Source organism: Mobula hypostoma, chromosome 3 (genome assembly GCF_963921235.1).
Source record: "Mobula hypostoma chromosome 3, sMobHyp1.1, whole genome shotgun sequence".
NCBI classification, from domain to species: domain Eukaryota; kingdom Metazoa; phylum Chordata; class Chondrichthyes; order Myliobatiformes; family Myliobatidae; genus Mobula; species Mobula hypostoma.
The window spans coordinates 53,894,055-53,921,634 of record NC_086099.1 but is presented as its reverse complement, the minus strand read 5'-3'; the positions used below and the strand labels follow the sequence as shown (position 1 = coordinate 53,921,634).

General features: G+C 36.6%; 2 protein-coding genes across 4 annotated transcripts in view; one reads left to right on the top strand and one right to left on the bottom strand.

The window, feature by feature from the left end:
* Window positions 1-22,208, top strand: part of LOC134344005 (palmitoyltransferase ZDHHC2-like) — a 91,899-nt gene extending 69,691 nt beyond the window's left edge. For both annotated transcript variants that reach the window (XM_063043053.1, XM_063043054.1), the window contains 4 exons: window positions 4,540-4,632; window positions 4,920-5,035; window positions 7,331-7,405; window positions 15,236-22,208. In XM_063043053.1, the coding sequence (XP_062899123.1) occupies window positions 4,540-4,632; window positions 4,920-5,035; window positions 7,331-7,371 (250 nt within the window). In that variant the 3' untranslated portion in view covers window positions 7,372-7,405; window positions 15,236-22,208. The remainder of the gene's footprint in view (window positions 1-4,539; window positions 4,633-4,919; window positions 5,036-7,330; window positions 7,406-15,235) is intronic.
* A 2,832-nt stretch (window positions 22,209-25,040) lies between these two features.
* Window positions 25,041-27,580, bottom strand: part of LOC134344006 (CCR4-NOT transcription complex subunit 7) — a 59,917-nt gene continuing 57,377 nt past the window's right edge. Inside the window, exon 7 of one of the 2 annotated variants that reach the window (XM_063043055.1) lies at window positions 25,041-27,545. In XM_063043055.1, coding sequence (XP_062899125.1) covers window positions 27,414-27,545 — 132 coding nt within the window. In that variant the 3' untranslated portion in view covers window positions 25,041-27,413. The remainder of the gene's footprint in view (window positions 27,546-27,580) is intronic. The other variant, XM_063043056.1, reaches the window with a different exon arrangement.

The window sequence follows — 27,580 nt, the reverse complement described above, 5'->3', positions numbered from 1 at the left end:
GTGTAGTCTGGTGTTGTTGAAAGATTCAAAGTACATTTATTATCAAAGTATGTAGACTTCATACAACCTTGAGATTCAGATCCTTAACACGAGGAATTCTGCAGGTGCTGGAGATTCAAGCAACACACATCAAAGTTGCTGGTGAACGCAGCAGGCCAGACAGCATCTCTAGGAAGAGGTACAGTCGACATTTCGGGCCGAGACCCTTCGTCAGGACTAACTGAAGGAAGAGCTCGTCTGGGTAGCCTCCAACCTGATGGCATGAACATTGACTTCTCAAACTTCCGCTAATGCCCCACCGCCCCCTCGTACCCCATCCGTTATTTATTTATTTATATACACACATTCTTTCTGTCTCTCTCCTTTTTCTCCTTCTCTCCCTCTCACTATACCCCTTGCCCATCCTCTGGGTTTTTCCCCCCTCCCCCTTTGCCTTCTCCCTGGGCCTCCTGTCCCATGATCCTCTCATATCCCTTTTGCCAATCAACTGTCCAGCTCTTGGCTCCGTCCCTCCCCTCCTGTCTTCTCCTATCATTTCGGATCTCCCCCTCCCCCTCTCAAATCTCTTACTAGCTCTTCTTTCAGTTAGTCCTGATGAAGGGTCTCGGCCCGAAACGTCGAGTGTACCTCTTCCTAGAGATGCTGCCCGGCCTGCTGCGTTCACCAGCAACTTTGATGTGTGTTGATTCAAATCCTTGGACAGCCACAGAACAAGAAAACCCACTATAACCCATTAAAACAAAAGAAGACCGTCAAAAACCCAGTGTGCAGAGAGAAAAATACCAATGCAAGTAATGAATTAAAGTTCATGAAAGTGAGGCCACAGAAGCCTGTTAATTGCAGGCCATAGCCTCAATTCAGTGCAGAGATGAGTAACCTTGCAGAGCAGCGAGCTGAACCAGCCTGTCCCTTGCCTGTGGGCCAAATACCCTGACCTTTTCAATCTAGTCCGGCGCTTAAATCATCCAAACCTCGGGTTCTTCCTTGCTGTCGGACCTGGGCCCTGCCACCCTCTCTTCAGATTTAGATTATAAAGACACTAGTCATTCATTAAACAGTAACTAACAATGCATCTGAGGTTATAAAGTAATACAGCATGGAAACAGGCCTTTCGGCCCAACTGGTCCATGCCATCCACTGCATCCTCCCAGTTGTCTGCATTCAACTCAAAACCCTCCAAGCTCCTTCCCTCCATGTACCTATCCAAATGCTTCTTCAATGGTGCTCAGTTCCTCTGGCAGCTCATACTAAATACTCACTACTGTCTCTGTAAAGAAGTTTCCTCTCAGGTATCTTTGGAATCTCTCCCCTTTTATATCTATGCCCTCCAGTTTCGGACACCCTAGCCCTAGAGAAAAGACTATATACATACTCTTGATGACTGTATAAACTTCTACAAGATCACCTTTCAATTTTCTATGCACCAAGGAATAAAGATCCACTGCGGCCAACCTGTTCCTGGAACTCAGGCCCTCTGGTCCAGCTAGCATCCTCATAAATGTCTTCTGCACTCTCCCCAGCTAGACAGTGTCCTTCCAATAACAAGGTGACCAAAACTGTATGCAATGATGTACAGATACATAAATGCAGCTGAAAAGTACTATACCTCATTTACATTCAAGGTAAGGTTTGCCGCATTACAACATTAAAGAGTTGGATTTTAGCAAAGAATTTTGTATCTCAAGTAGGAGTGATACACATCGGGTCCTGCCGAAGGGTCTCAGCCTAAAACGTTAATAGTACTTTTTCTCCATAGATGCTGCCTGGCCTGCTGAGCTCTCCAGAATAACACCAATTCTGTTAAGCTAGAGTGCAAACCAAGAGAAATTGAAATTGTCCATTTCCGAAATAGTCCCTTTGTAAATTTTAGACACAAATTCCCTTGTGCAAAATTGCACACCTATTGTGCAAATTCTGATAATTCAGGCCAATAAGTTTTAAGCTCACAATTTAAATCCAGTTTGGAAACATTGTACTTTCTGAGGGAAACAGCAAGATGATTTCAAACAGATTTCCAGCATGCACAGTCACAGTGTAAAATGTATTTGGAAATTAGAGTGTAGCCTGTGATATTCTGCATATTGATTTGAATGGTCCCCAGAATTGCACTTACCATTTCACGTGTGTGTTCTGAAGCTTGAAGCTCCACACTGAGTGTGTGAAAGCAGAAGAAAATGTAGGTTTTGCTCATTGAAATGAAACACCAATCAACATCCACTTGAAGAGAAAGTCTGAGCTAACTGGTTCAGAGTTCAAAGTAAATTTATTATCGAAGTATGGATACGTCACCTTATAGTACCCTGAGATTTATTTTCTTGCAGGCATTCACCGTAGAACAGAAATACAATAGAATCAATGGAAAACTGCACACAAAGACTGATAAACAACCAATGTGCAAAGAACACAAACTGTGCACTTAGAGAAAAAACAATAATAATAATGTTAAACAAATAGTAAATGAATTATACTGAGAAAATGAGTTGTAGAATCCTTGAAAGAGTGTCCGTAGGTTATTTAAGCATGCTGGTTCAGGAGCCTGATGGTTGAAGGGTAATTAATAACTGTTCCTGAATTTTTCCTCTTTTCCTGCTTGCCCATAGCAGCAGTGAGTCAGGAGCATGGCCTTGGTGGTGGGTTTCCTTGATGATATATGCTGCTTTCCTGTGATGGCGTTCCTTGTAAATGTGCTTATTGTGTGGGGGGGGGGCTTTACTAGTAATGTATTGGTCTGTATCCACTATTTGTAGGTTTTTCCATTCTTGGACATTGGTGTTCTCATACCAGGTTGTGATGTAACCAGTCAGGATACTCGTGTATCTGTAGGAGTTTGTCATAGTTTTACATAACATGCCAACTCTGCAAAACTTCTAAGGGGGTAGTCGTGCTGCCGTGCCTTCTTTGTAAAAGCACTTACGTGCGGGTCCCAGGACAGATCCTTTAAAATGTTAACACCAGGGAATTTTAAGTTACTGACACTCTCCTCCTCTGATTTTCTAATGAGGACTGCTTCATGGACCTCTGGTTCCCTCCTCTTGTAGTCAATAATCAGCTCTTTGGTTTTGCTGACGTTGAGTGAGAGGTGGTGGTTGTGACACCATTCAGCCACATTTTTAATATGCATCCTATATGCCAATTTGTTACCACCTTTGATTCGGCCAATAACAGTGTTGTCAGCAAACTTAAATGTTGCATTAGAGCTGTATCAGTCGAACAGTCCTAAGTATGAAGCGAGTAAAGCAGGGTTTAGCACACAGCCTTGTGGTACACCTGTACTGATGACGATTGTGGAGGAGATGTTGTTGCCAGTCCATGACTGGAGTCTGCAAGTGAGGAAATCAAAGATTGTTGCATGAGGTATTGCGGTCTAGGTCCTGGAGCTTATTATTAGTTTTTTGGGGATAATAATGTTGAATGCTGAGCTGTAGTCAATGAAGAGCATCCTGATACATACATCTTCACTGTCCAGATGTTCCAGGGCTGAGTGAAGAGCCAATAAAATGACATTGGCTGTTGACCTATTGTGATGGTAGACATATTGGAGCAGATCCAATTCACTCCTCAGATAGGAATGGTTATGTTTCACGACCAACCTCTCCAAGCCCTTCATCACAGTGGATATAAATGCTATTAGATGATAGTCATTGAGGCAGGCTGCCTGACTTGCTTGAGCACTAGTATGATTAAAGCTTGTTTAAAGCAGATGGGTATCTCAGACTGTCAAAGCAAAAGGTTAAAGATGTCAGTGAACATTCCAGCCAGTTGATTAGCACTTATCTTCAGTACTTAGCTGGGTATACCATCTGGGACAGATGCATTCTGTGGGTACAATCTCCTGAATGGTACTCTCATGTCTGCCTCCAAGCCTGAATTCATAGGATCATCGGAGGTTGTTGGAGTTCTTGAAGGTACCTCAGTGGTTCTCTAGAACTCTGCAGCAGAGCAATTATATCAGAAGCAAAGAGATTCTGTAGATACTGGAAATCTTGAGCAACACACACAAAATGCTGGAGCAGCTCAGCCAGGATCTTCTGAGGGAAATAAATGGTTGGCATTTCAAGCAGATTCCTGATGTCCCAATGAAAGGTCTTGGTCCAAAATGTTGACTGTTTATTCCCCTCAATAGATGCTTCCTGACTTGCTGAGTTCCTCCACCATTTTGTGTGTTGGAGCAATTATGTATGACGGCTCTCAGTAAAATGCCTCACATACCAAAACATTGAAAAATTATATGCAGAAATTGGCTTTCCCATCTTCACTGCTTTTCTGGTTGAACAAGATCAAGCACCTTATCACATAGTGCTTAAACATAAGATCCTTTTTGTTGGTCGCAATTGGTGACAGGTAGGCTAACCTGCATTAAATATACTCACTAAAGGAAAAGCAAATGTTTATTTATATATTAAAGGATCAGTTAATTACATCAAAATATCAAGTTATTGTAGTTTAGCCAATCCTAAAACTAATTGAAATTACTGCAGGTCCTTTGTGAATAAATGATAATTCATTTTGAAGTATGTAATTTTTTTAATGTAATTCCAGTTTGGGTGATGGCTGTTCCTTCCCAACATGTTTAGTGAATCAGGACCCAGAGCAACCCTCCACTCCATCTGGGCATAACTCAAATACTAAAAGGTATCTACTTAGTTATTATTTGATTGTGTGCATAAAGTTTTCCAAAATTGATTTTTTTTTTTGGATGACTTCATTTGTAAGCATAAATAATGGTTGATCATTGCAGTTTTCAATTTTGATTGTAAGAACTATTCTTAAATATTTTATGCAGTTGCACTTTGATTGAAGCAGACAGGGATGTGTAAGATACAGTTCATGGCATGGTAATTGCAGTAGTGAGTGAGGTTTGCTGAGTGATTCAAGTTACCCACACAATGAACTAATCATTTAATCACTCATTTTGACAGTGTCACTGAAGGCCATCCATTTCCTGCCAAACCTTTACGAGAATCCCAGAATCATCTATTGGGTAGCAGCCAAACATGGTCAGAAGGAACTTCTGATGATGAGAAAGGCAAGCATGGTGAGTACTTAAAACATCTTAAAATTTAGATAACTTGACAGTGTAAATGAATTGAAATACTGTTTTGAAACAGAAACAAATGAGACAATTGCAACCATTGTTAGTAGGAATTCAAATGATTTAATATGTACAGTCAGTTACTTTTGTAATACAGTGGATTTTGATTAATTGGGATACATCAGGACCAGTCATTTTGACCCAATTAAGCAGCAGTCCAATAAGCTGAAGTTTCATGGAAATAGTCAAAGTATAAAAAAGACACTGAGTAACAAATTATGTATTTAAATGAAATGGAGAACAAATCAGAACACTATCAGGGAGACTATAAAACTGAGTATTAGTTCCTAATAGTCATCGAAGGAGGAATTCAGCAATGCCGTGTTCTTTTGATTGACTATAAATGAACAAATAAGCACACAACACCTAATGCAAATAATGGACTGCCTTCATACAATTCTATCGACCATTGCATCCTCCAAATCTTCATTTTCATTGTAACATTCAAGATGATTGTCAATATCTTCAAATTCTTCATAGTTCCTAACTTGTTTCATTTTCATTGCTGGCTGTTTCTGGCATCTCCAAGCTTGAATACTTGAAACCACCAGTGAACAAACAGTTCTGAATTGCCTTACTGCTTATTTCTCACCAACTATCAGTGACAAAAATCACTGCTTTTTGAAGACAAACACACACAACTGATGCTATTTAAAAACTATTCACACTAAGCACGGTGTAGCATCCATCAGCCACACAAGTACACACAACTGACACTAGTTAGAACCTGTTCAGCAACAATCTCCTGCCACAATTAAATGGAACACTGAGTTCCAAATAAACAAAGGGAATCCCAGCAATTTTATTGATTAGTTTTTGTTCCTTTAAGAGTAGTCCCAAATAAGCAGCTGCCCCGATTAACCGATTGCCCAAATATCCAGAATCCACTGTACAAGTTAATTATGGCAATTTATATTAGCACATAGGACAGTAACTTCTGCAATTATAGGAATATAAAAATTACAGATTAACACATTTATATTTAAAATTTTAGATAGGGTGTCTTAACATTGGAAGCTTTGAGAGAATTTTGCCTTATTGAACTTACTAGTGAGTTATGATAGTATGTTGTGATCATTTTGTTTCAGATATAAACAAATAAAGAAACTTACTTGCTACGTGAAGTCTACAATTCTAGATTTGCAAAATGTTACTCTTGCCATATGTGATCTTGAGCTGTCTGAAACACCAGAGAGAAATAAAATCAAGTAATGTTAAATATCTCACTCTGTCTCACTTCCTGGTTAATATCAGTTCAGCTCTATATTAATGGTGTAGATTGATGCTGCATTAATTATAATCCAAAGCAGTTTATTTTAAAAATCCACTATGGAGAGAAAAAGGGTTTTTTTTTCCCCCTAATGCCATCATACTAGACTTATGACTTGTATAATGTATCCTTGTGTTTGCAACCTGAATGAAATTGATTGCATTTTTCCCATTTCCCTTCTACTTTTTATTGATTTAAAAACCTTCAGAGGAACCCGATTAAACTGTCCTTCCCTTAATTTTTCTCCTCTCCAGAATAACTAAGATTATTTGTTGACTATTCCTTTCTAACTTTCCAAGGTCAGAAATCATCTTTGTCAAGTTTGCTTTCATCAGCCTAATGAATTTATCCTGCAGTGTTGACTTAGTTTCAAACTTCAAACACCTGTCTCAACCAAGTACACCTTCTGAATTCTGAGGAAGAGACTACCAGATAGGCAGACAAGGAATGAGCTCAGAACTTCCTATGAAAAGTGTGAAACATCCACAGTGATTTCAGAATCCCTGGCCCTTGATTGTTCAACATGAACAAAGAATATTTGGAATGGCATTAAGAGCCTGAGACCCTTTGTTGGATACCTGTCTTAAAAGGCAAGAGCAGCTTCCAAAAGGCATCTCCTGCTGAACCTATGTAAGAGTCTACAAACTGACATGGGCCTCATCATCCCACAGATATGAAGTAGTACCCATTTCTGGGAAACACGTAAGAATAATGTTGAGTACCAGACAACTGACAGATGAGGGATAAAGGGTCACCAAGCCAATCTGTGAAAAAACCACTGTATGATTTTGAGACCAAAGTTGAGTTAATTATTTAGTAATTTCCTTGGGCTTCAAACTGCTTCACATATTTGTATTACAGGCTAAGGAATCACAGAAAATAGTATCTATCTGTAAATACAAATTGCATGACTAGCATGAAGATCGCTGTTAATGGCACTAACATTTTAGTTGTTTGTTAATTCATAGGTATGAGCAATCCTGTCATGGTCATGGAAAATGAGACCTAGCTGTGTGTCAAGCAGCCTTTAACAGCTGGCAATTGTAAGTAGACAAACACCTCATTCAAGATTCAGTGTCATTTTTTGTTATTCTGTAGTGCATGAGTGTAAAGGAGAACAAATTGATTATTGTTACTCCGGATCCACAAAAAAAACACAAGCATAAAGAACCATCAAAAAAACAAAAAAAATCTACAAAGAATATAAATATAAAAGCAGTCCTGTAAAACAATGTACAGGTGACTGTTACATACATAGACTGATCGTATGTATATAATTTGACACTAGGTAATATGTATGGAGTGGTGGTGGGATGGGTTAATGGGTGGAGGTGTTGATCAGTCTGACAGACAGTAATTGTTTTTGAGTCTAGTGGCCCTGGCATGAATGCTGTGTAGCCTCTTCCCCGATGGGTGTGGGACAAAGAGTCCACAAGCACTTCCAATTTATGGTCTATATCTGTTACAATATGAGGGATATCAGCATCTTAAGCTCCATTTTACTGTATCAGTTTGTTTCGTGATCGGCAACAATGAACTATCAATTGAGGCAGGTTTCATAAAAACAAGCAAACATTTATTAAACTCTACTCAACAATAGCAAAAAGTATTCAACGTCGAACTTAGCCGGAAGTTAACTGCTATACGGCAACTCTAGAACAGTTCTTAAAAGGGTAAATGTGAAAACAGTTCTTAAAGTGGTAAATTCGAAAGTCCAAATGATTTACACAGTCAATAAGGAGAGACTTCTCAGGAAACGGATTTCTTCGAAGACATGACGTTACTGCTGATTCTCCAAAGGATTCACGACGAAGGAAATAATACGGCTTAAAGGAACTGACCTTTTCCTGGCAAGTGAACACTGCACAACTTCCCCACTCTTGCAGGAGTTATCTCAGACACAGGTCACTATATTATGAACGAATCCTTAATAAGGTCAATCCTTCATAAAAGCTGCCAAACGACTCCAACTTTATTCCGATTCTTCAGGTTCCCATCCTTTAATAAAGTCTTCACTCTCCAATACTACTGAAAGGGGAAAGTTATAGATGCAATACACAAACCTGGCAGCAATTGGCAAAACTGCCAGCACCGATCTTTGCACCTTAAAATAGAAAGGAAAAATCCATTTTAAAACGAAACTACGTCATGACAAATACACAGCATTACGGAGTAACTAACGAAGCAAACAACATCTTAACTGAAAACTGAAAACTAAACTGCGTCATCGGGGTTTCCCTTTATATACCTGTTAAGAACAGGTCATCATGTGACCTCACACTGGCGGGAAGATTACATCATGTGACCTCCGGAAGACCATTACATCATGCTCATAAGACAGTCACAAAATTCCCACGGGGTATGTAACACCTCTCTCCAAAAAAGAAAATTTTGGTCTTTTAGGAACAAAATTTTAGCAACTATTTACAAAAAAAATACAAATGTATAAAATCTACAACATACATGATATAGACAGTATTATCATACAGCATCTTGCAAACTAATATACAGTGGGTGTTACAAATGTTAAAATACCACTCCTTAAAAAAATTTACATTGTACATTTAACATCTAGATAGACAGTCAGCGATCACATTATCTTTACTGTTAATATGAGTTATCAAAATATTATACTCCTGTATACTTTGTTGCTGAATTGGAGTTTGATTTATTTCCTTAACTATTTTCTTTAACCAAGACCAGACCTACAGCATAACCAAGGTAGGTCACCATGGCATGACCAAATTCACATTTAACTAAGTTAATAGTTAGCTTTTGAAAGTCTTTCAGATCGTTTCTCCACCGCAGTAATATGTGCTTTCCAAGTATCATTTCCTGTAACTAAATCATCAATATAGGCATCTCTATCTTTTAACCCATGAATCACAGTATTTATCATCTGCTGCAAAGTACCTGGTGCATTCTTCATCCCAAAGGGAAGAACATTATTTTCTTTCAACCCCGATGGGGTTAGAAATGCAGAAATCTCTCTACCTCTATCTGTCAATGGAACACACCAATAACCTTTAAATCAATCTTTGTAAGGAACTTTGCTTGTCCAACTTGGTCCATACAATCATCTACCCTAGGGATTGGATACGCATCAGTTTTTGTCACAGCATTCACCCTCCTGTCATCTGTACAAAACCAAATACTATTGTCTGGCCTAGGCACCATAACACACGGTGAACTCCAATTCGAATTAGAAGGTCTAATAATATTATTCTCTAATATATATTTAATTTCTTGTTCAGCAAGTTCACATTTTTCGCCATTCATTCAATACGGATGTTGTTTTATGGGTTTGGCATCTCAACATCTATATCATGTGAAGCTACTGTGGTTCTTTTAGGAACTTCTGGAAATAAATCCCTATATTTAAAAATTAACTGTTTCATCTGCTCTTTCTACTCTGGCTGTAAGTGAGCTAATTTCTCATCAATATTTTCCAGAATTGTTGAGTTTAGTAATCTGGCAGAAATAATGTTGGGTTTAAAATGAGTGTCAGATGAATCATCCATTAAGTTCCCAGTGGGATCAGACTCATTATTATTGACCACAACAGTCATAGTAACAGACTGTTTCTCATAATACAGTTTTATCATATTTATATGACACAGTTGTTGGCTTTCTTCGATCTGGGGTTTTTAATCACATTAGCCACATCATTAACTTTAGATTTAACCTCATAAGGACCACAAAATTTAGCTTGTAAAAGGTTTGTTTGCACCGGAAAAAGAACCAACACCATATCTCCAGGCTTAAATGACCTCATTCTAGCTTCCTTATCATACCAATTGTTCATTTTCTTCTGAGCCAATTTTAAATTTTCCTTGGCTAAGCTACAAGCTTTATGAAATCTTTCTTTAAATTTCAAAATATAATCCAACAAATTAGTCTGTACCTCTTTATTAATCCACTGTTCTTTCAACAAAGACAAAGGTCCTCAAACTCTATGCCTAAACACGTTCAAAAGGACTAAAACCTAATGATTCCTGCACTGCCTCCCGTACTGCAAAAAGTGGTAAATGTACACCCTCATCCCAGTCATTTTCATTTTCCACACAATACGTCCTAATCATAGTTTTAAAGGTAGAATGGAACCTCTCCAAGGCTCCTTGCGATTCTGGATGATATGCAGATGAGGTAATCTGTTTTGCTGTCAGTTTATAAACTATCTGCTGAAACAATCCAGACGTAAAATTATTACCTCGATTTCCTTAGGTAAGCCAAAATAAGTAAAGAATATTGTTACAGCTTTAGCTGTTATATTCCTGAGTGGTATGGTCTCTGGAAACCTAGACGCTATGCACATGATGGTCAGCAAATATTGATGTCCAGCTTTAGTTTTTGGCAATGGGCCTACACAATCTATAATAATTTTGGAAAATGGTTCACCAAATGCTGCAATCGGTTGCAGTGGGGGCACTGGAATAACTTGATTAGGTTTACCCACAATTTGACAAGTATGACACATTCTGCAAAATGTCGCTACATCTTTTCTTAAACTGGGCCAGTAAAAATGTTTAAAAACCTTGTTCATAGTTTTCTTTACACCTTGATGGCCACCCAAAGGCATACTTTGAGCCATAGTTAAAATCTAATTTTGACAAACTTTAGGAACAACTATCTGGTGATTAACTTCCCATTCCTCACTTACAGGAATTATAGGTGATCTCCACTTCCTCATTAATACTCCTTTTTCAAAATAATATTCTACTGGTACCTTCTCAATTTCACTATCTGGAAGAGCTTGGTCCTTTAATTTAACTATCTCAGGGTGCTATCACCTCCTTCCGAGATCAAGACAAATCTTCATGGTCAGACTTACTACAATGATCTTGTTCAAACAGTGAAGGCAAGAGTAACAGACCCATCCTGCACATCGATCTTTTTAGCCGTAGCTCGGGTTACAACACAGGAAGAATCAGTGTTAGAATCTATCTTTGGTTCCTCAAAAATAGGCTTTATTGTCAAATGCACTTCAGGGAAAACTTGTCCACCTAAGTCATTCCCTAACAACAGAGAAACACCATTCACGGGTAAACTGGGTTGTCGTCCTACTTTAACAGGCCCTGTAACTAACCCTGACCTTAAATTTACTTTATGCAAATGTACCGGCATAAGGGCACTCCCAACTCCTCGTATGTAGTTTACGTCACCAATGTCAGACTTATCACTAAACTTTAGAACACTGTCTAATATAAGTGATTGAGAAGCTCCAGTATCCCTGAGTATTTTTATTGGCATAGGAGTGGATCTCTCTTGCAAGGATACAAATCCCTGCGTTATAAGATGTTCATATCCCCTCTTAAATTGGTTAGACTCTAACAAAACTTCATTGGTATTTATCGAACTCTGGATTTACAGGTGTTTCAATATGCTGCACACAAGCATCTGGGACTGCTTCCTTCTCTTTCTTTTTCAATCAAAAACAGTTAGCTATTACATGTCCAGGTTTCTTACAATAATTACAAATAGGACTAAAATGTCTTTCCTTCATGTCTCCCTTCATCCTTACCTTTCTCACTAACTTCAGATTTAATTTCTGGTTTACCTTGATTCCCTGTGCTATTTTTCCTTTTAAAAGTTCTACCTGGAGAAAATTTACTCTTATGAATTAAAGCATACTCATCAGCTAATTTAGCAGACTCCTGCAATGTAGCAGGGTCCCTCTCATATAAGTAAGTCCTTTCTTCAACAGGAATGCTTTTAAATCCCTCCAATAAAATCAACTCTTCTAATTTATTATACTCCCCATTCACATTTTTAGAGGAAACCCACCTCTCAAAACACACAGATTTATCGTAGGCAAATTCCACGTAAATTTTGTCCATGGATTTCTTCAAATTTCTGAATCTTTCTCTAAGCTTCTGGAACCAGTTCATACACTTTCAGTATTTGCTGCTTCACAATATCATAAGCAAGTGCTTGTTCAGCAGTTAAAGCAGTATAAACTTGTTGTGCCTCAACTCTAATTACACTTTGAAACATCACTGGCCATTTATCTTTCGGCCACTCTGAAATCAGAGCAACAATTTCAAAATGTTGGAAATATTTGTCTACCTGTCTCATTAAATGGAGGAGCTAATATAATTTCTCGACTAGCAACAAACTGTTTTCTAGAACCAGAAGCCTGATTCTCAGATTTTAATTTCTCCATCGCTAGCTCAAACTCCCTGTGTTTATCTTTTTCTTTAGCCGCTGCTTCCACTTTAAATTGCTCTAACTTTATCTGTTCGATATGTAACTGCATCTAAAGTTTACTCATTGGAAACATATCTAACATCTTCATCAAAATGTCCCAAATTTATATAGTGATCCACGGTTTTTCTCTGAATTACGGGCTTTGTTGTAACCTTCGTAATTTCTTTAAGATCCAACCTTCTAGCAATCTTGGATACATCACTCTTTTTGACCTTCGCTAATAACTCCATGTCTGGCGATTCCATAAAGTCGTCAATATTCATTGCTGTCGAATACCACCCACAGTCCAATCAAACAAAAGAATCGGGTATTTCCCTTTTCCAAATCAGATTGTTATTAAACAAGCAATTAAGCTCAAAATCCGAACAATCCCACGAGCACCCAGTTTATGTCACGTGATTGGTAACAATGAATTAACAAATGAGGCAGGTTTCATAAAAACAAACATTTATTAAACTCTACTCAACAATAGTGAAAAGTATTCAACGACTTAACTGGAAGTTAACTGCTATACGGCAACTCTGGAACAGTTCTTAAGAGGGTAAATGCGAAAACAGTTCTTAAAGTGGTAAATTCAAAAGTCCAAATGATTTACACAGTCAATAAGGAGAGACTTCTCTGGAAGCGGATTTCTTCGAAGACGTGATGTTACTGCTGATTCTCCAAAGGATTCACAACGACGGAAATAATATGGCTTAAAGGAACTAACCTTTTCCTGGCAAGTGAACACTGCACAACTTCCCCACTCCTGCAGGAGTTATCTCAGTCACAGGCCACTATATTATGAACGAATCCTCAATAAGGTCGATCCTTCATAAAGCTGCCGAACGACTCCAACTTTATTCCGATCCTTTTAAAACGAAACTGTGTCATGACAAATACGCAGTATTATGGTGTAACTAACGAAGCAAACAACATCTCAACTGAAAACTAAACTGCGTCACCTTTATATACCTGTCGAGAACAGGTAAAATTATATCATGTGACCTCCACAAGACTATTACATCATGCTCATAAGACAGTCACAGGATACCCACGAGGTATGTAACAAGTTCCATTGAATTATGAAGTTCTAGTCCAACATAACTAAAAACTCTGGGTCTGCATATTGCAGGATCTGGAATTTAAATAGCTGACTGAAATCTTGTTTACTTACAGATTCTACCTTCTCACAGAATCATCTTCCATTACAATTTATTAAGCTTGTAAGCCTTAATTTTGTCATAAACAAGAACCATTTAAAAATGCTTTATTAATCTGAGGGTAAATCCATTAAAATATTCTCCCAACTACCTGCATTAGTTTTGTCATAAGCAAGAGTCAGTTAAAAATTATTTATTAATCATGGGTGTAAATCTATTAAAATATTGTGTCTTAATTTTAATAAATGAATGGTCTGGGACTAGGAATATTATATACATTCTTTGGTTTTGGGACCAGAAAAATGATTTCTCACCCAACACAGCATGATCTTCATTTTCATTCCTTCCCTCAGTGTTAATTCGGAGTAATATTTTTGGAGTTTAGAATATTGATTTCAAGTTCATGTTAGAGTAGGGTAAAGAATGAATTGTTTCTTTTGTATTTAACTTTATGGACTTTAGAGGGGGCAGGAAAGAGTGAGTTCAAAAGGCAGGCAAGTAGCGTGGGCCAGGAGTTCAGAAGCAAGTCTCACAATCCATGAAAAACCTGCTTCTGGACAAGGTAAAATGTAGCAGGCTTACCTGGTCTGTTGCTATGCCATGGATATTGACACTTGGATGCTCTTCCAGGTCGTGAATCCATTTAGCTCTCACTGCAAGTCTTAATCAGGTCTACTCTCCTTCCATCTGTGGTTCCTTATTGCATCCCACCCAAACCTTTTGTATCTTAATGTGAGATTATTGTAATAGTGTCCCCAAGAGCAAACCATATTGAAGCACAACATGAGGCCACAAGTGCGAATTAGAACTTTCTGTATTTCCCTACTTCAGCAATCACTGCTTCTGGAATTAACAGATATACCAGGACTATTTAATAGAGAGTTGCCATAGCACTTTCACTAATGTGTAATGACAATCATCAGGTGTAACATCCCTTTTTTCGATAAGCTTGCATCGGGTAAGAACGAGAAAACAACAGATGCCCAAATTTCTGTTTGACATTTATAAATTCCTAATAGTATAATAATTTACATGGACTGATTTTGCAGTTTACATATACTGTACAAGGTTTGCATCTGTTCGATGGGTTGGATTTTGAGAGAGAGAATTGAAAATGTAGCCACTTACTATCCTTAAAGGATTATTGAAGATTAGTACTAGACTTGATTTGCAAAGTTATTACATCAGGATTATTAAGGGGAAAATACTGTGGCCAAAACACCAAGCTCTTCCTATCACTTGTGAATAAACAGTTAGCACTTTAATGAAACATCCTTGGCTTGGGTGAAAATAGTTACAAGATCATGGTGCATTCCTTGATTTAGAAGAAGCTGAGTACAACAGATTCAGCTCCAAATTTTCTGTGATTTCACTACTTGAACTGGGTGATCTGTCTGAGAATGCATTGAATTCATAATAAGCAGCAGATCCACTCGGCTGAATTATTGCTGAGCAATAAAGACAAGAAATTAACTCACTGTGATTATATGGAAATCTTAAGTCTGTTTTATCTTTTTTATTTAGTTCGAGATGCAGCTGCTTATGGATGAAATCTAGGAAGAAATATTTTCCAAGATCCCAACCTTCACCTGCCTGTCCATCCCTGTTTGATGTCTGTGCCTCTGTGGGATGTCCAAAGGAAATCTTCCTATGATTGACTGGATTTCCTGTTATCACAGCTTAACAAACAACTTAGTGATTCAACCACCCGTAAATGTACACTGGGGAAATATAATTCTATTCTGAATGCATATGCTTAACGAAACACGCTAAATCTTAATAGCAGCTTGGCATTGCAGTAATTATGAGATTATTGAGGAAAACAGTCTCTTGCCCTTTGAAACAATGCTAAAGCAATTCTGGTTTGACCACTGTTCATGCTATGGTATTGCCTGGATTTCCATATCAAATCATATGATATGTGCAAGGGCTCACTCGTCCCTTGGTGGTAGTAGTACATGTGAAGACATTTTGTGTTTAATGGGAATGACCTGTTTCCTTTAACTGTTAGTGTTAAAGGAGTTCATAGGAAGTATAGACTTCTAACAAAATTTTAGCAGGTGTCATACAAGGCAGAAATAGATGACATATTGTGAATATGCCTTTTATTAATGCATTTTGATTTTTTTTTGCTAAGATAAGGGGTGAGGAAAGTATATAATATGGTTCCCAAAATATCTGAGTCAGGTATTTTACTATCTTACTGAAAATAACTTACAGGAGTTGTGGATTATCTGGCCAAGAAAGTGCTGAAGGAATATATTTTAATAGTAATTTAGACCTGCAGTATTCTGTACTGTGATCTGTTTCCAGTGATAAATGCTGCATGCCCCAACTGTGGCATTTAATCCATGAAACTTGTTTATTTAGCAGGCAGAAGAAATTACCTTGTGGCCATTTGTTGTGGTCACAGTTTCCCCTTACAAATGTTGTGTCAGCATGACAATTTCAGTGCGTATTGTTTTCAAATGGAATGCGTGTACCAAATAGAATTTCTAAATATTCACACATCATAATGGTAAAGTGCCATGAGCACAATCAATACGAAGGGACGCAAAGTACAGAAAATGCTTTGGTAAAGACTGATGAGAAAAAGCACAAATTGGTCCCCTTGTAGTGTGCAGTGCCTTTGTTGAAAATTTGATCCACTGTTGTAATGTATTTGGAATCTAATTATCAAGACCCCCTTTTTAAACCAAATTTCAGTATGATTTAAGCTGGTGAAATTAAACATTTTTTTATTTCTGTTATTAATCATACAGGAAAAAATATTCTGATAACTGGAGTGAGAAAAGTTTTCCCTGTGCAGTGAAAAGAGAAGAAAACTTAGTAAATTGGTTATTACAAACATTTAAGTGAATGTTTTTCTGGGGCTGCTTTTAAACATAAGTAAATCAACTTGGACTGTTTAAATAATGAATATTTAGTTAGGAAAAAAAAGGAACAATTTTAAGGCCAGCAAGGTTTCAGAGTTGCAACTTTTCAAAATTCAAATTAATATTTCTGTTGAAAAGGGGAGTGCTGTTGATACATTGCCCCTAGAACAAATACAGTAGCCAATTTAGTTTTCTAGCTGTAATTTATACCAAGGCATTTAAAAGGATATGCTTTGGGGTACTTCGATTATATTTCTGGCACTAAAGCTCAAAAACAATTGGGAAAGATAAGCAGGGAGTGAAATTTCTGTTAAGAAAGCCTGTGGCTCAGATGAACATAGAACACTACAGTATAGTACATGTTCTTCAGCCCAATGTTGCGCCAATCTTATAAGCTATTCTAAGATCAATCTAACCCTTCTCTCCTACATAGCCCTCTATTTTTCTATCACCCATGTGCCATGATGTAAAGCAAAATCAAACTAGTAGATTTTGGAAATCTGAAATAAAAGCAGAAAATAAGGGAAAAAGCTGCTGGTCAGACATTTGTTCTACTGCTGTTCTGATAAAAGGTCAAACCCTGACCACTTTTAATACTGTATGCTGCCTTTTATAAGGCATTTAAAAATATTCAAATTAATTCTTCCTTCAACATTTGGTTTGTCAATCTTGTTATATTCTTTGAAGATTTATGCAGTAAAGGAACATACAAATCCAAAGAAAATCCAATATTAGTAACCAGATGATACAAGAGTGAAATAAAGTAACTTGAGGTTTAAACAAAGCTGAGGAAAATCAGGTTTCAAGGTTGCATGCTTCTGAAAACATGCAAATCAAAACCCTAATGTCTACTTCATGCTGTTCTCCAAATTATTTACAAACTGGATGCAAATCTATAGTGACATAACTATTAAAAGGAATAAATGAAGTTTCCTACAAAATGAGACAAAAAAATTTGTATTTTTGTTTCCATGGAATCAAAAACAATTATCACTGGCCTGTACTCTAAATGTGCAGTTTATGTCACCTCTCCCTAGTAATTTATTACAGGTAAGGCGGGTAACAAAAATAAGTTAGTTGTCCTTAACTGCTGAGCTGTAATGAAACAGTTTTGTATACAATAGAGTGACCACTAGTCATCATAACTACTTTGCATCTGTTTATGGTCTGCATTATGCTTATCTTAACTACTGTAGAGCTGCACAATCCCAAACACTCCACAACATGGAAATATCTAAGACAAGAGGAGATGATTCATCAATTTCCAAATTTATATACAGCCAGATCCTACAATATGGCAATAAAAAAGAACCAGAAATTCTGGTTTTATTTTAGTGATGTTTCAGGGAGAAATATTGGCCAAGGTACAAAGAAAAACTTCACCTCCTTAATTTAGTGCCATATTATGTTCTATAACTGCCTTATTCTGTCCCATCCAATGACTACTGTACATCTGCTGGTATGGAAATCTGTCAACTACATTGATGTGACCAAATCACTAAAGTAGACCCTCTATGTAGGTCAGGGGTTTCCTTTATTTTTATACCATGACAATTCATTGCTACTAACTTAGTAATTATTATTACTAATTCAAAATTTAAAAATAATTGAGGCAACTATCTAATGGTAGGATTAAGACAAATCCATATGTCTTTAGATCCCCAGAGAACATGTCGGTATAAACCAATACCATTAAGCAAGGAGACCGTGGACCCCAGGTTAGGAACTGCTGCTGTGGGTGAAAGTCTGCCTAAGAGCTGTGTTTTAAACTGGATCTCTTTAAAGAATAAATTTAATAATTTGATTGTCTTAAGTTGTTTGAATTTGCTCCTATGCTGAGGTTTTTGACTTGTGGATCAACAAATAAAGCAGCAGGAAGGATAATTGTACAAATTTATGCATTATATTTGTGGCCACAGCGGGTGTGTTGTATGCACCACTATAGGAATGAGTGCACCGGAGAGGGTGCGGAGGAGATTCACCATGGTGTTGTTTGGGATGGAACAATTCAGTTTTGAGAGGAGAACTGTATTTGTTTGCCTTGGAGCAGAAGCTGAGTAAGGAAATGTGTCAAAAGTGTGCACAGTTTTGAGGGGCATAGATAGGGTAAATAGTAGGAAAATTCTCCATTGCACAGGTTTTTAAAATTACAGGGCATAGGTTTAGTTAGGAGTAAGAGATTTAGAGGGGATCTAAGGAAAAGCATGCTGGATGGCAGTAGTAAAGATTCTTACAATCAAGTATCTAGATGAGCACGCAAAACACCAAGGCCAGCAGGCTTAGATCAGGGCAGGTAATTGGAATAGTATAGATGAATCCTTACTGGTCAGCATAGGTGTAGTAGGTTGATGGGCTTGTTTCTGTGCTGTATGGACTCTGACGCTTTTGTGCTTTCTTGTCACTAACCTTAGTTGAGGTGTGGCTGACACTGATGGTCCTTTGAAGGGCAGCAATAAGAAAATATATCTGTTTCTTGACTGGCTAAAATTAGGAATTGAACAATATTCGTTTAACTGCAATCATAAATAAACCTGCAAAACAGTGGCATTTAAAACAACACATCAAAGTTGCTGGTGAAGTGGCATTTAAAATTTCCTAATGAAATTGGAGTTTGGCTTCCAAAATAATGGGTCTTAAAATGCAGTCATGTTAAAAATCAACTTGTATCAATATAAGTTATTTACTCATGATAGTTCTATTTTCTAAAACTTCAAGACAACAACTCCACAAAGGCTTGAATTACTGGAAACTTAACGAGGGCTTCTGTTGGGCACTTCAGTTGTGAACAAATTTAATGAGATAGAGAAATATGTAGAAGTTGCAATTTTTTTTTCACTTTGCTTGTGTCCATTAGCCAAAGAACACTGTCACAATCAACATCAGGTTTTTAAAAAGATCCAATACAAAGGGGAGGGGAAGAATCAAAAAGATATAGCTTTACTTCGCTGTCTTGTTATGTCATTGGCTTAATCTTTTACATATTTCAGGAAAAATCATTTTGTCATGAGGGTCTTTTGAGTTAAGCCCAATCCAGGAAAATTGACCATCTGGACAAGTTCCTGGTCATTGTACTTGCCCTATGTTATGCTGCATGTTCAGTAAAAACTAAAACATTACTTCAATAATAGTTAAATAATTGAGGTTGACAATTTATTTTAAATAACTGGGAATAAAAAGGGTTTTGGAAGCAAAGCACAAAAGTTGTTCCTTGTATTTTAGGCAAGTTTTTGAAGTTGATGGATGGTATTACAAATATTTCATCCATGAAGTATGCATCAAATGGGTTGCAATAAGTTAATCTGAGTAATGTCACAAGAAACTTACCAATAGTGAAATAAGAACATTTCATCACAATAGGCTTTGAGATTTTTACTTCACCAATATAATGAGAAGCTGGTTTGTGCTTTAACCCGGCTTGGGATGAGTAGGACCCTGGTTATCATTTTTAAAAAATATAATGATTGAAAGTGATATCTTTGTACACAAAGGACAAGAATAGAAAAATTACAAATGTCTTACTTTGGTTTCTTATAGAACTAATGCATCTTACTTTGCAAAATATTGCTTAAATTAAACAGTATCAAATTACATTCTCTTTCATGGCGATCAGATAACTTTACATTACCCTGTCAAAGAATGCCATTCAAGATAACAATGGTGGTAATGTAATAGTGATTATGATACAAAATGATTTTGTATGTATAATTTCAGAGGTCTTTTACATAGTTTCTAATGAACAAATTCATATCACGTAACGTGAATTGCATTATTCCTTAACAAAGCTGTAATATTTTAAATGCCTTGGTTTCTCCAAAAGACCATTTGCAAGTTTGTAATGTTTTAAATGGTAAAAATGCAGACATTTTAACACATTAACTTTGGGTGATAGATTCTAATGAATGAAATCAGGCATACATGTACAAGATGTTCTTGCAAAACTCAATGTAATAATATATATTTAGTAAAAATTAAATCTTCTAAATAATCACCATTGATCATATCCCACTGAGCTACTGAAATACAATGAATAGCACTACTTTGCACTCTTTACTGGCAACCTCTCATTGCTAGGCCAGCCACAGTAGAATGAGATGCACAGTCGATAGTAGGAGCAACTCGAGCTTCACTATTTAAATACCATATAAGGTTTGCACTAAGTGCCCAAAGGTAGATGTAGTTTAAATTCTGTGTCATGTTTCCTAACTGATGGATAGCATATTCTGCTGATTTGAAGAGCAATGATTAAATGTGATGTCATTACCCTCAACTTTCAAACAGAAATATTATTAAGTAACCTGTGTCCATTCATTTAAAGGTTTTCTACGGACAAGTTAAACAATTTATCCTATACTCCTGCTACCTAATTGTTGTTCTACTTAAAGATATCTTATAAAACATTTTTTTCTTAAACAATATTTGATCAGATAATTAAAACAAAATTCCAAGACCATTAATATATAGATAGATCACTGCCTTAATGTGATCCTCAAGCATACCAATGTTTTACTCCTATTTTAAGCTGTCATAATTTAAGTAGAGTAACTATTAAACTATTTTAACACTTAAACAAACCTATTGATTTTAACAGTTACAAACTTACTTTGCTGGTTGTAATACATATATATTATTAAATAATTCAGTAATAAAAGTGTTGCATTTTCACATGATGGTGATAGCCAAAGAGATTTTTTTGGGGTACAAGCTAAAATCAACACTTCAAAACATAGAAAATCTAAATTTCTGAAAATGTCTTATATTTTTAAATAAACGTTATCAAGTAAGGACTGCAATCACAGTAAATTGAACTGATCGATCCTAACCGCAAGAGTGATCTGCTTAAGTCTGAGAATAGGAAAATGGCCAGATTAGATAGATAATATTTGAATTTCTCTCCTTCAACTAGTATGGTACCTAGATAATACTGAAAAAACACGATTGATGTTAAAGAATTCTTATTTTAATACCTGCATTTTTCTGGTAATTTAATTTGTACAAGAGCTCTCTACTGGAAAGGGGAATAAAACGGAGCAGTGAAGACAAAATGAGCATGTTGGCATCCATTATTTTAGTCTTTTCTCTTATTTAGGGGGATGCAAACAGCCTTGTTATTGTCAGGAATTTTGTACGTAAATGAAGTGTTGCTCTGTTTTGATTGTTTTATGCAATCAGTGTAAGCTGTGGCATTTTGTTGTTAAAATGCATTTTAATGAAGTATTTTGTGTATGCATTTGTATCATTACAAAACGTATCATAGATGGGAGTTGATTTGCTGTCTGCCATGCTCTGTAGTACTGGAAACTACCCAACTAACATAAAGTTTGATTTGTTTGTGACCAAAGGGGTACATATTTATTTATTTCTGTACTTAAGACAACTTAATATCCTTTCTTTAAAGCAAGCTGCATTTTGCATTCTGTTAGAAATATCTCAGTACTTTAGCTGCAAGATAAGAAATAATAAGAGACCCTTGTAATTACCACTTGTAGCAAATAACCTGAAAGTCATTTCAAAACGATCACCCCCTAAATCCCACCTGCTATTGTCCATTAAATACTGAATGTGATATTTCAGACTGCAAACCAAAAGTTTGAATCACCTCACAATCTTGACCCACTCTCTCACCCCTTGCCTCCATTTCCTCAACACAAGTAATGTTAACGGAGATTTACCTCCTATTATTAAAGTATCCACAAAATTGTTAGTCAAGTATGTTGGTGTACAGAATGCCTCCTTGAAGGCATTTGTAATGGTCTTTTCAAATAAGCAATAATGTCACTGAATAAAAATTCAGTTCAATTTAGATAATGGAGTTTGGTTCATGAAACCTTGAACTATGACTTATATCCTCACATTCAATTGGCCAATTAATTCAGTATTGTGAAGGTCATTGGGGTAGGTTAAATATGCATGCTGCACTTTAAGAATACAAGCATCATGAGATGGTGATATTGGAAACAATTACACATTAACAATATGTACAGGAGGCCCTCAGCAGAGGCCAGACTTCTCAGAGGATGCATTGATTTTATAAGTCTACAAGAGAAACCCTTTCTTTGGGATGGCAAGTCTACCTGCAGTATTTTCTAGTCAGCAGCACTGGGAAGCAAGTACCTATGATTATAACATAACCAAGAGTAGTGACTCATCAATGCACATCATTTACCAAGTTAACCACAACACTTAATAAAATACTTAACCCTTGCAACTATCTTCAACTATACAGCATTACTGTTTTCCAATGGCATCCAAATAAATTAGGAGTAGGCTGCTCTACTGAGACTGTTCTGCTTTCTTTTTGGAACATTTAATTATTTTGTAGCACAGAACAAGAAAGAAGCTATGAGAACTGATAAATGCAGAGAAGTAGCTGTAGTCAGAACAGGCAGAATACAATGGAAGGAAAGGATAAAGGCATGAGAAAATTATAGAATGGTTAGGATGCAGGATGAGGCCATTTACCTCTCATCTGCACTAATCGCAACCAGAGCTATTTTTTGATTCCATCTGACACTTTACACATAACCCCAAATTTTCTCCATGTATTTACCCAATTCCCAGTGGAACCTCCCTCCACCACTACAGCAGGCAGTACATTCCAGATTCCAGCCACAGACTGCATGTTTCTTCTCATATCATTCTTCTCCCTTTATATTGATCTGTGACCTCCAGTTCACAAATCTTCAATCAAAGGAAGCAATCCCAAACTATCCGACACCGTTGTTAATTTAAATACTTGCATCAAATTTGCCCCTCAGACGTCTCTTTTTCAAAACTTGTAATTTCTCTGATCTACCTTGTAACTGATGCCCCTCAACACCTGGAACCATTTAAAATTACATTGCATAGGAACAACTTCTTACAAGTGTGGAATTTTCTGGAATTCTCTACCTACAGTTGTGGAGATAGAATCACCCTGGTCATTTAAAGAGGAAATAGATGTTTTGAAAGATCATGGAATTGAGAGCTGAGGAATTGAGATAGATTAGCCATGATCATATTGAATGCAGGGCACGCTTGAGGGGCTGAATGGCTCCTGCTACTTCTTATATATTTTGTGACCATCGTTGAAATCTTCCCCAGACTCTCTCAAATGCCTTCAAATCCTTCCTGAATACAGTAATCAGAAAATTCAGCCTAACTTCCATGCTTTTCACTCAATGCTTCTATTGATAAAGTCCAGAATTATGTATGCTTAACTGTTTTAACAATCTGCTCAGTCACCTCTAATAATTCATATACGTAGACTTGGGTCTTTCTGTTCCTGAAACAATTTTAGAACAGTACCCTCTAGGTGTTCCTATTTCTTCCCGTTAATTAGTAAAACAGAATTTGTCCTTAACCAAATCAATGTTGTCTTAATTAATCCATTTTCTTCCAGATGATCATTAACTGCCTTTCCTATTTTAGGGAAAGTAAGCTTTCTCACTTCTGTGGATAATCTAACTTGCCTGTAGTTGTTAGTCCTACACTTAAACCTTTTCTAAACATTGGTCATCTTCAGTCATTCAGCATAAATGCTGCAACTAATATTGGGATATCAGATGATTACAGTCAGTGCTCCTGCAATTTCATCTTCTACTTCCCTTGAAATCCCACCTTGTCCTGATGACATTAAGAAGCAAAACTTAACCTATTTGTCAAATACCACCATGCCATCAATTTATAAAAAATAAGTGCCTTAATTTATTCCCTCCTCTACATTACTTTGGAAACACCCTCTTCCTCAGTGAAAAGGCATGAGAAGTACTCAACTGTACTTTAACAATCCCCTTAGCCTTCCGTCCTTACTTCTCCAAGTACAAGTCTTTTACTACTACTAATATGCATATCGTATTTGTTAGTTGTCTTTTCTCATACGACTTTTACCTTTACTTATCAATGCCCCTCTTTTGAAATCAGCCTAATTCTACTGACTCTTGTCATATGCCCTTTTCTGCTTCATCTTCCTCCATTTCTTACATTATCCATGGAGCTCAAAGTAATCTTACTTTGATCCTCATAGAATATTTTGCAGAATGGTACACTTCAAAACACTTTTCACCAAAGTTTGCTCACAGCTTTTTAAGCACTTTAGAAAAAGGGATTGATATTTCATTGGAAGGTACACAGTTTATAGAGACAACTATTCTTGGAAATACATTTTCAATTTTGAAGCAGACATATACATCTGATGCAGACATGATAGACAATACTATAGTTTGAACTGAAAGTAACATGCAAATTATCTAACAGATTAGGCTACAATGCAGCAGTTTCTATAAGTGTATAAAATTTTCTTGCGAATCACCCGAGTAGCAGTAACAATGACAGAAAGAATAAAATACCCCAAACAGAAATTTCATAATAAGGTTTATCAGAAGCATAATTTTAAAAAATCTGTCCTACAGTAATCTCTTGAATGTTATACCTTAAACATTTGATACATTACATGTAGGGAGATTCGACCCAAAAAGTCAACTATCCTTTTGCCTCCACAGATGCTGTTAAACCTCCAGCAGTTTCTTTTTTGCTTAAATTATTACATTTATTACTAGTTCTTATATAATTTCACTTTTGATTGCAATTTACTGTGCTTTACACTCAAGAGGAGGAGAAAGTGGAAGATAAAGAACAAGCAACTGTTTTGCCAAACTTCTAGACACACGAAGTACATTTTGCACTACAGATTTGCTGGTTAAAATGGAAACAGGATTTTTAAAATTCTAATTAACAATGTGAAAGTTAATCAAAATCTTGCACGATTAAAATCAAGCAACCATACCTTAAGTAAGTAAGAAACAAATCTGAAGCCTTTATTTACAAAAAGGTTTAAAAACAAATAATACCTTGTTTTTCCACATAATTGCTTTTAAAAAAGGTCCATTAAGTTACAGTTCTGTAACATAATGAAAGAACAGAACACAATTACATTGTAGTCACACTCGTTGGGAGATTTTGACCTTTTCCCAAGCTCTGAAATCTAATAATTTGAATTTTGAAATATGCAATTGATGGGTCCAGGCAAGTACCAACTATTCAGTAAAGGTCTTCCTCCACAGCTGCTCTAGAGGCATGCAGATACAATGCATAAGACTGAATAATATATTACATGGCATTTACAGCTCTTATATAATGTACTAAAGGTGTTGCATAGCAAGTCATGCTGCATCAAAACCAGCATCACTCTCAACTGATATACCTATGCAATGCTACTTATGGAATTGCAATACTGCAAAAAGACAGTATGCCCTTTCAAAGTTTTTTTTTAAAAAACAGCCTTTTCATATAAAAGTAAAATGGTAAATAAAACAAATACTGAAGTGTTGAATTGTTATTAATTCCGGTTGAGTGGTAACATGCTTTGAAAGCCCTAACGTAGAATGCCTATCAATGTTTTACAATTGTGTCTTTCCTTGCACCATACTGGTAGAGAAATAACTCTCTCTCTCTCTCCCCCATTGAGGCTTGAACCCCTGTAGTCTAGCAACCCAAATTACAATAAAGGTTTATACCATTTCCCAACTACACCACTAGGTATGGTAATCATTCTGGGATAACCCTGTCTTCTTAATAATGTATGTTTCCTGCCACCAACTGATTCACAGAAATAATGCAACCATTAGCAAAGTGAGCAGATGAAGCCAAGTTTTCCACTTGGTTGGAAGAAAGGCCATCTGAACATAAAAACACTGGCTAAAATTGCTGTACTGTTACAAAATAGGAACTGGTCAGAGAAAGCCTTGAAGTTAAAAAATTTCATGCATGCTTGATAGTGCTTTTTTTCTGCAATAACTTTGGAGGAAGCCTAGCTTTGGTGTAACTGAAATGTTTCTGCACTATGTAATTATGGCTGCCACTGAGGAAGAAAATAGTTTTTGTAATAAAGTAGATCTTGAAAAAATTCTCAAAACTTTCTTCTGTTGGAAAAAGGCAGTTCAGCCATAAACAACATCACATCATGTACATAATCTGACACAAATAACAGTGCCAAGTTGTGATACGTATAAATTTTGTTTTTTTTTAGAAACTAAAATTAAACTGATTCAAGTTTTATTTTATTACAACAATGCAATCAGAATGTACAAACAGATGTAGTAGTTTTAGCACAATGGGTGTAAGATGCTGGTTTTGTTTCAGCTAGCTGCACTTCTGATATGCCAGACTGTGTATGGGTAACAGTCCCAGAAGAAAAAAAGATGTTAAAAGGAAAAAATGTAAGGCAACACTTACAGATTTTTTCTGACTGCAGCAAATACAAGAGCTTCAGTAAAATTCTTTGTTACCACAAACCAGTAGTGGAGACGCTGTCACACTAAGCCAGCAGGCACAGAAAATCCACAAACAGTAACTTCATGGTGTGAATTAGTTCAAGTTTCTGAGCTTTATCTCATTTGTGAGAACAAGCAGCAAAATTCCCATAAAATAGAGGAACCAGTCACTCTCTAAAGTGCAAATTTGATGGTCCACAATCCTGAATAGCTAAAATTCCTGTTACCTTTTATTTTAAGTGCCACATATTAGATTGGAGCGACAAATAATCAGATGATACATTTTATATGCTTTCAGAAAGAAGAGAGGAAAATAACTTTGAAAATTCATTCAGGTGGTTATTTTCCCACTTTTTCAAGCAATTTGTGAAAAAAAAAATCCATACTACAAACAGCTGGGTGAATTATACTTACAATGAGTTCCTTTACCAAGGCCAAAATGCCCAAGATGTTGGCACAAAATTAGTGAACTGAAAGAACAGGGAAAGGAAGAAAACCTGCAAGTCTGAGAAACTCAGACACAAGATAAAAATCAGATCCAGTATATGTGGCCCAAAAAATTAATCTCCCCATTTCAGGTCAAGGCTGCTGTTTATTAGCTTCTTCTTCATATGCATTCCCCGTGCCATTCTGAACATATGATGAGCCGGAGCCAAGACCATACAGATGGCCACAGTATTTGGCATCATCAATGTGATCCTCAAAGAACATCTGAAGGGAAAAGAGATAAGAAAGCAAATCAAAAA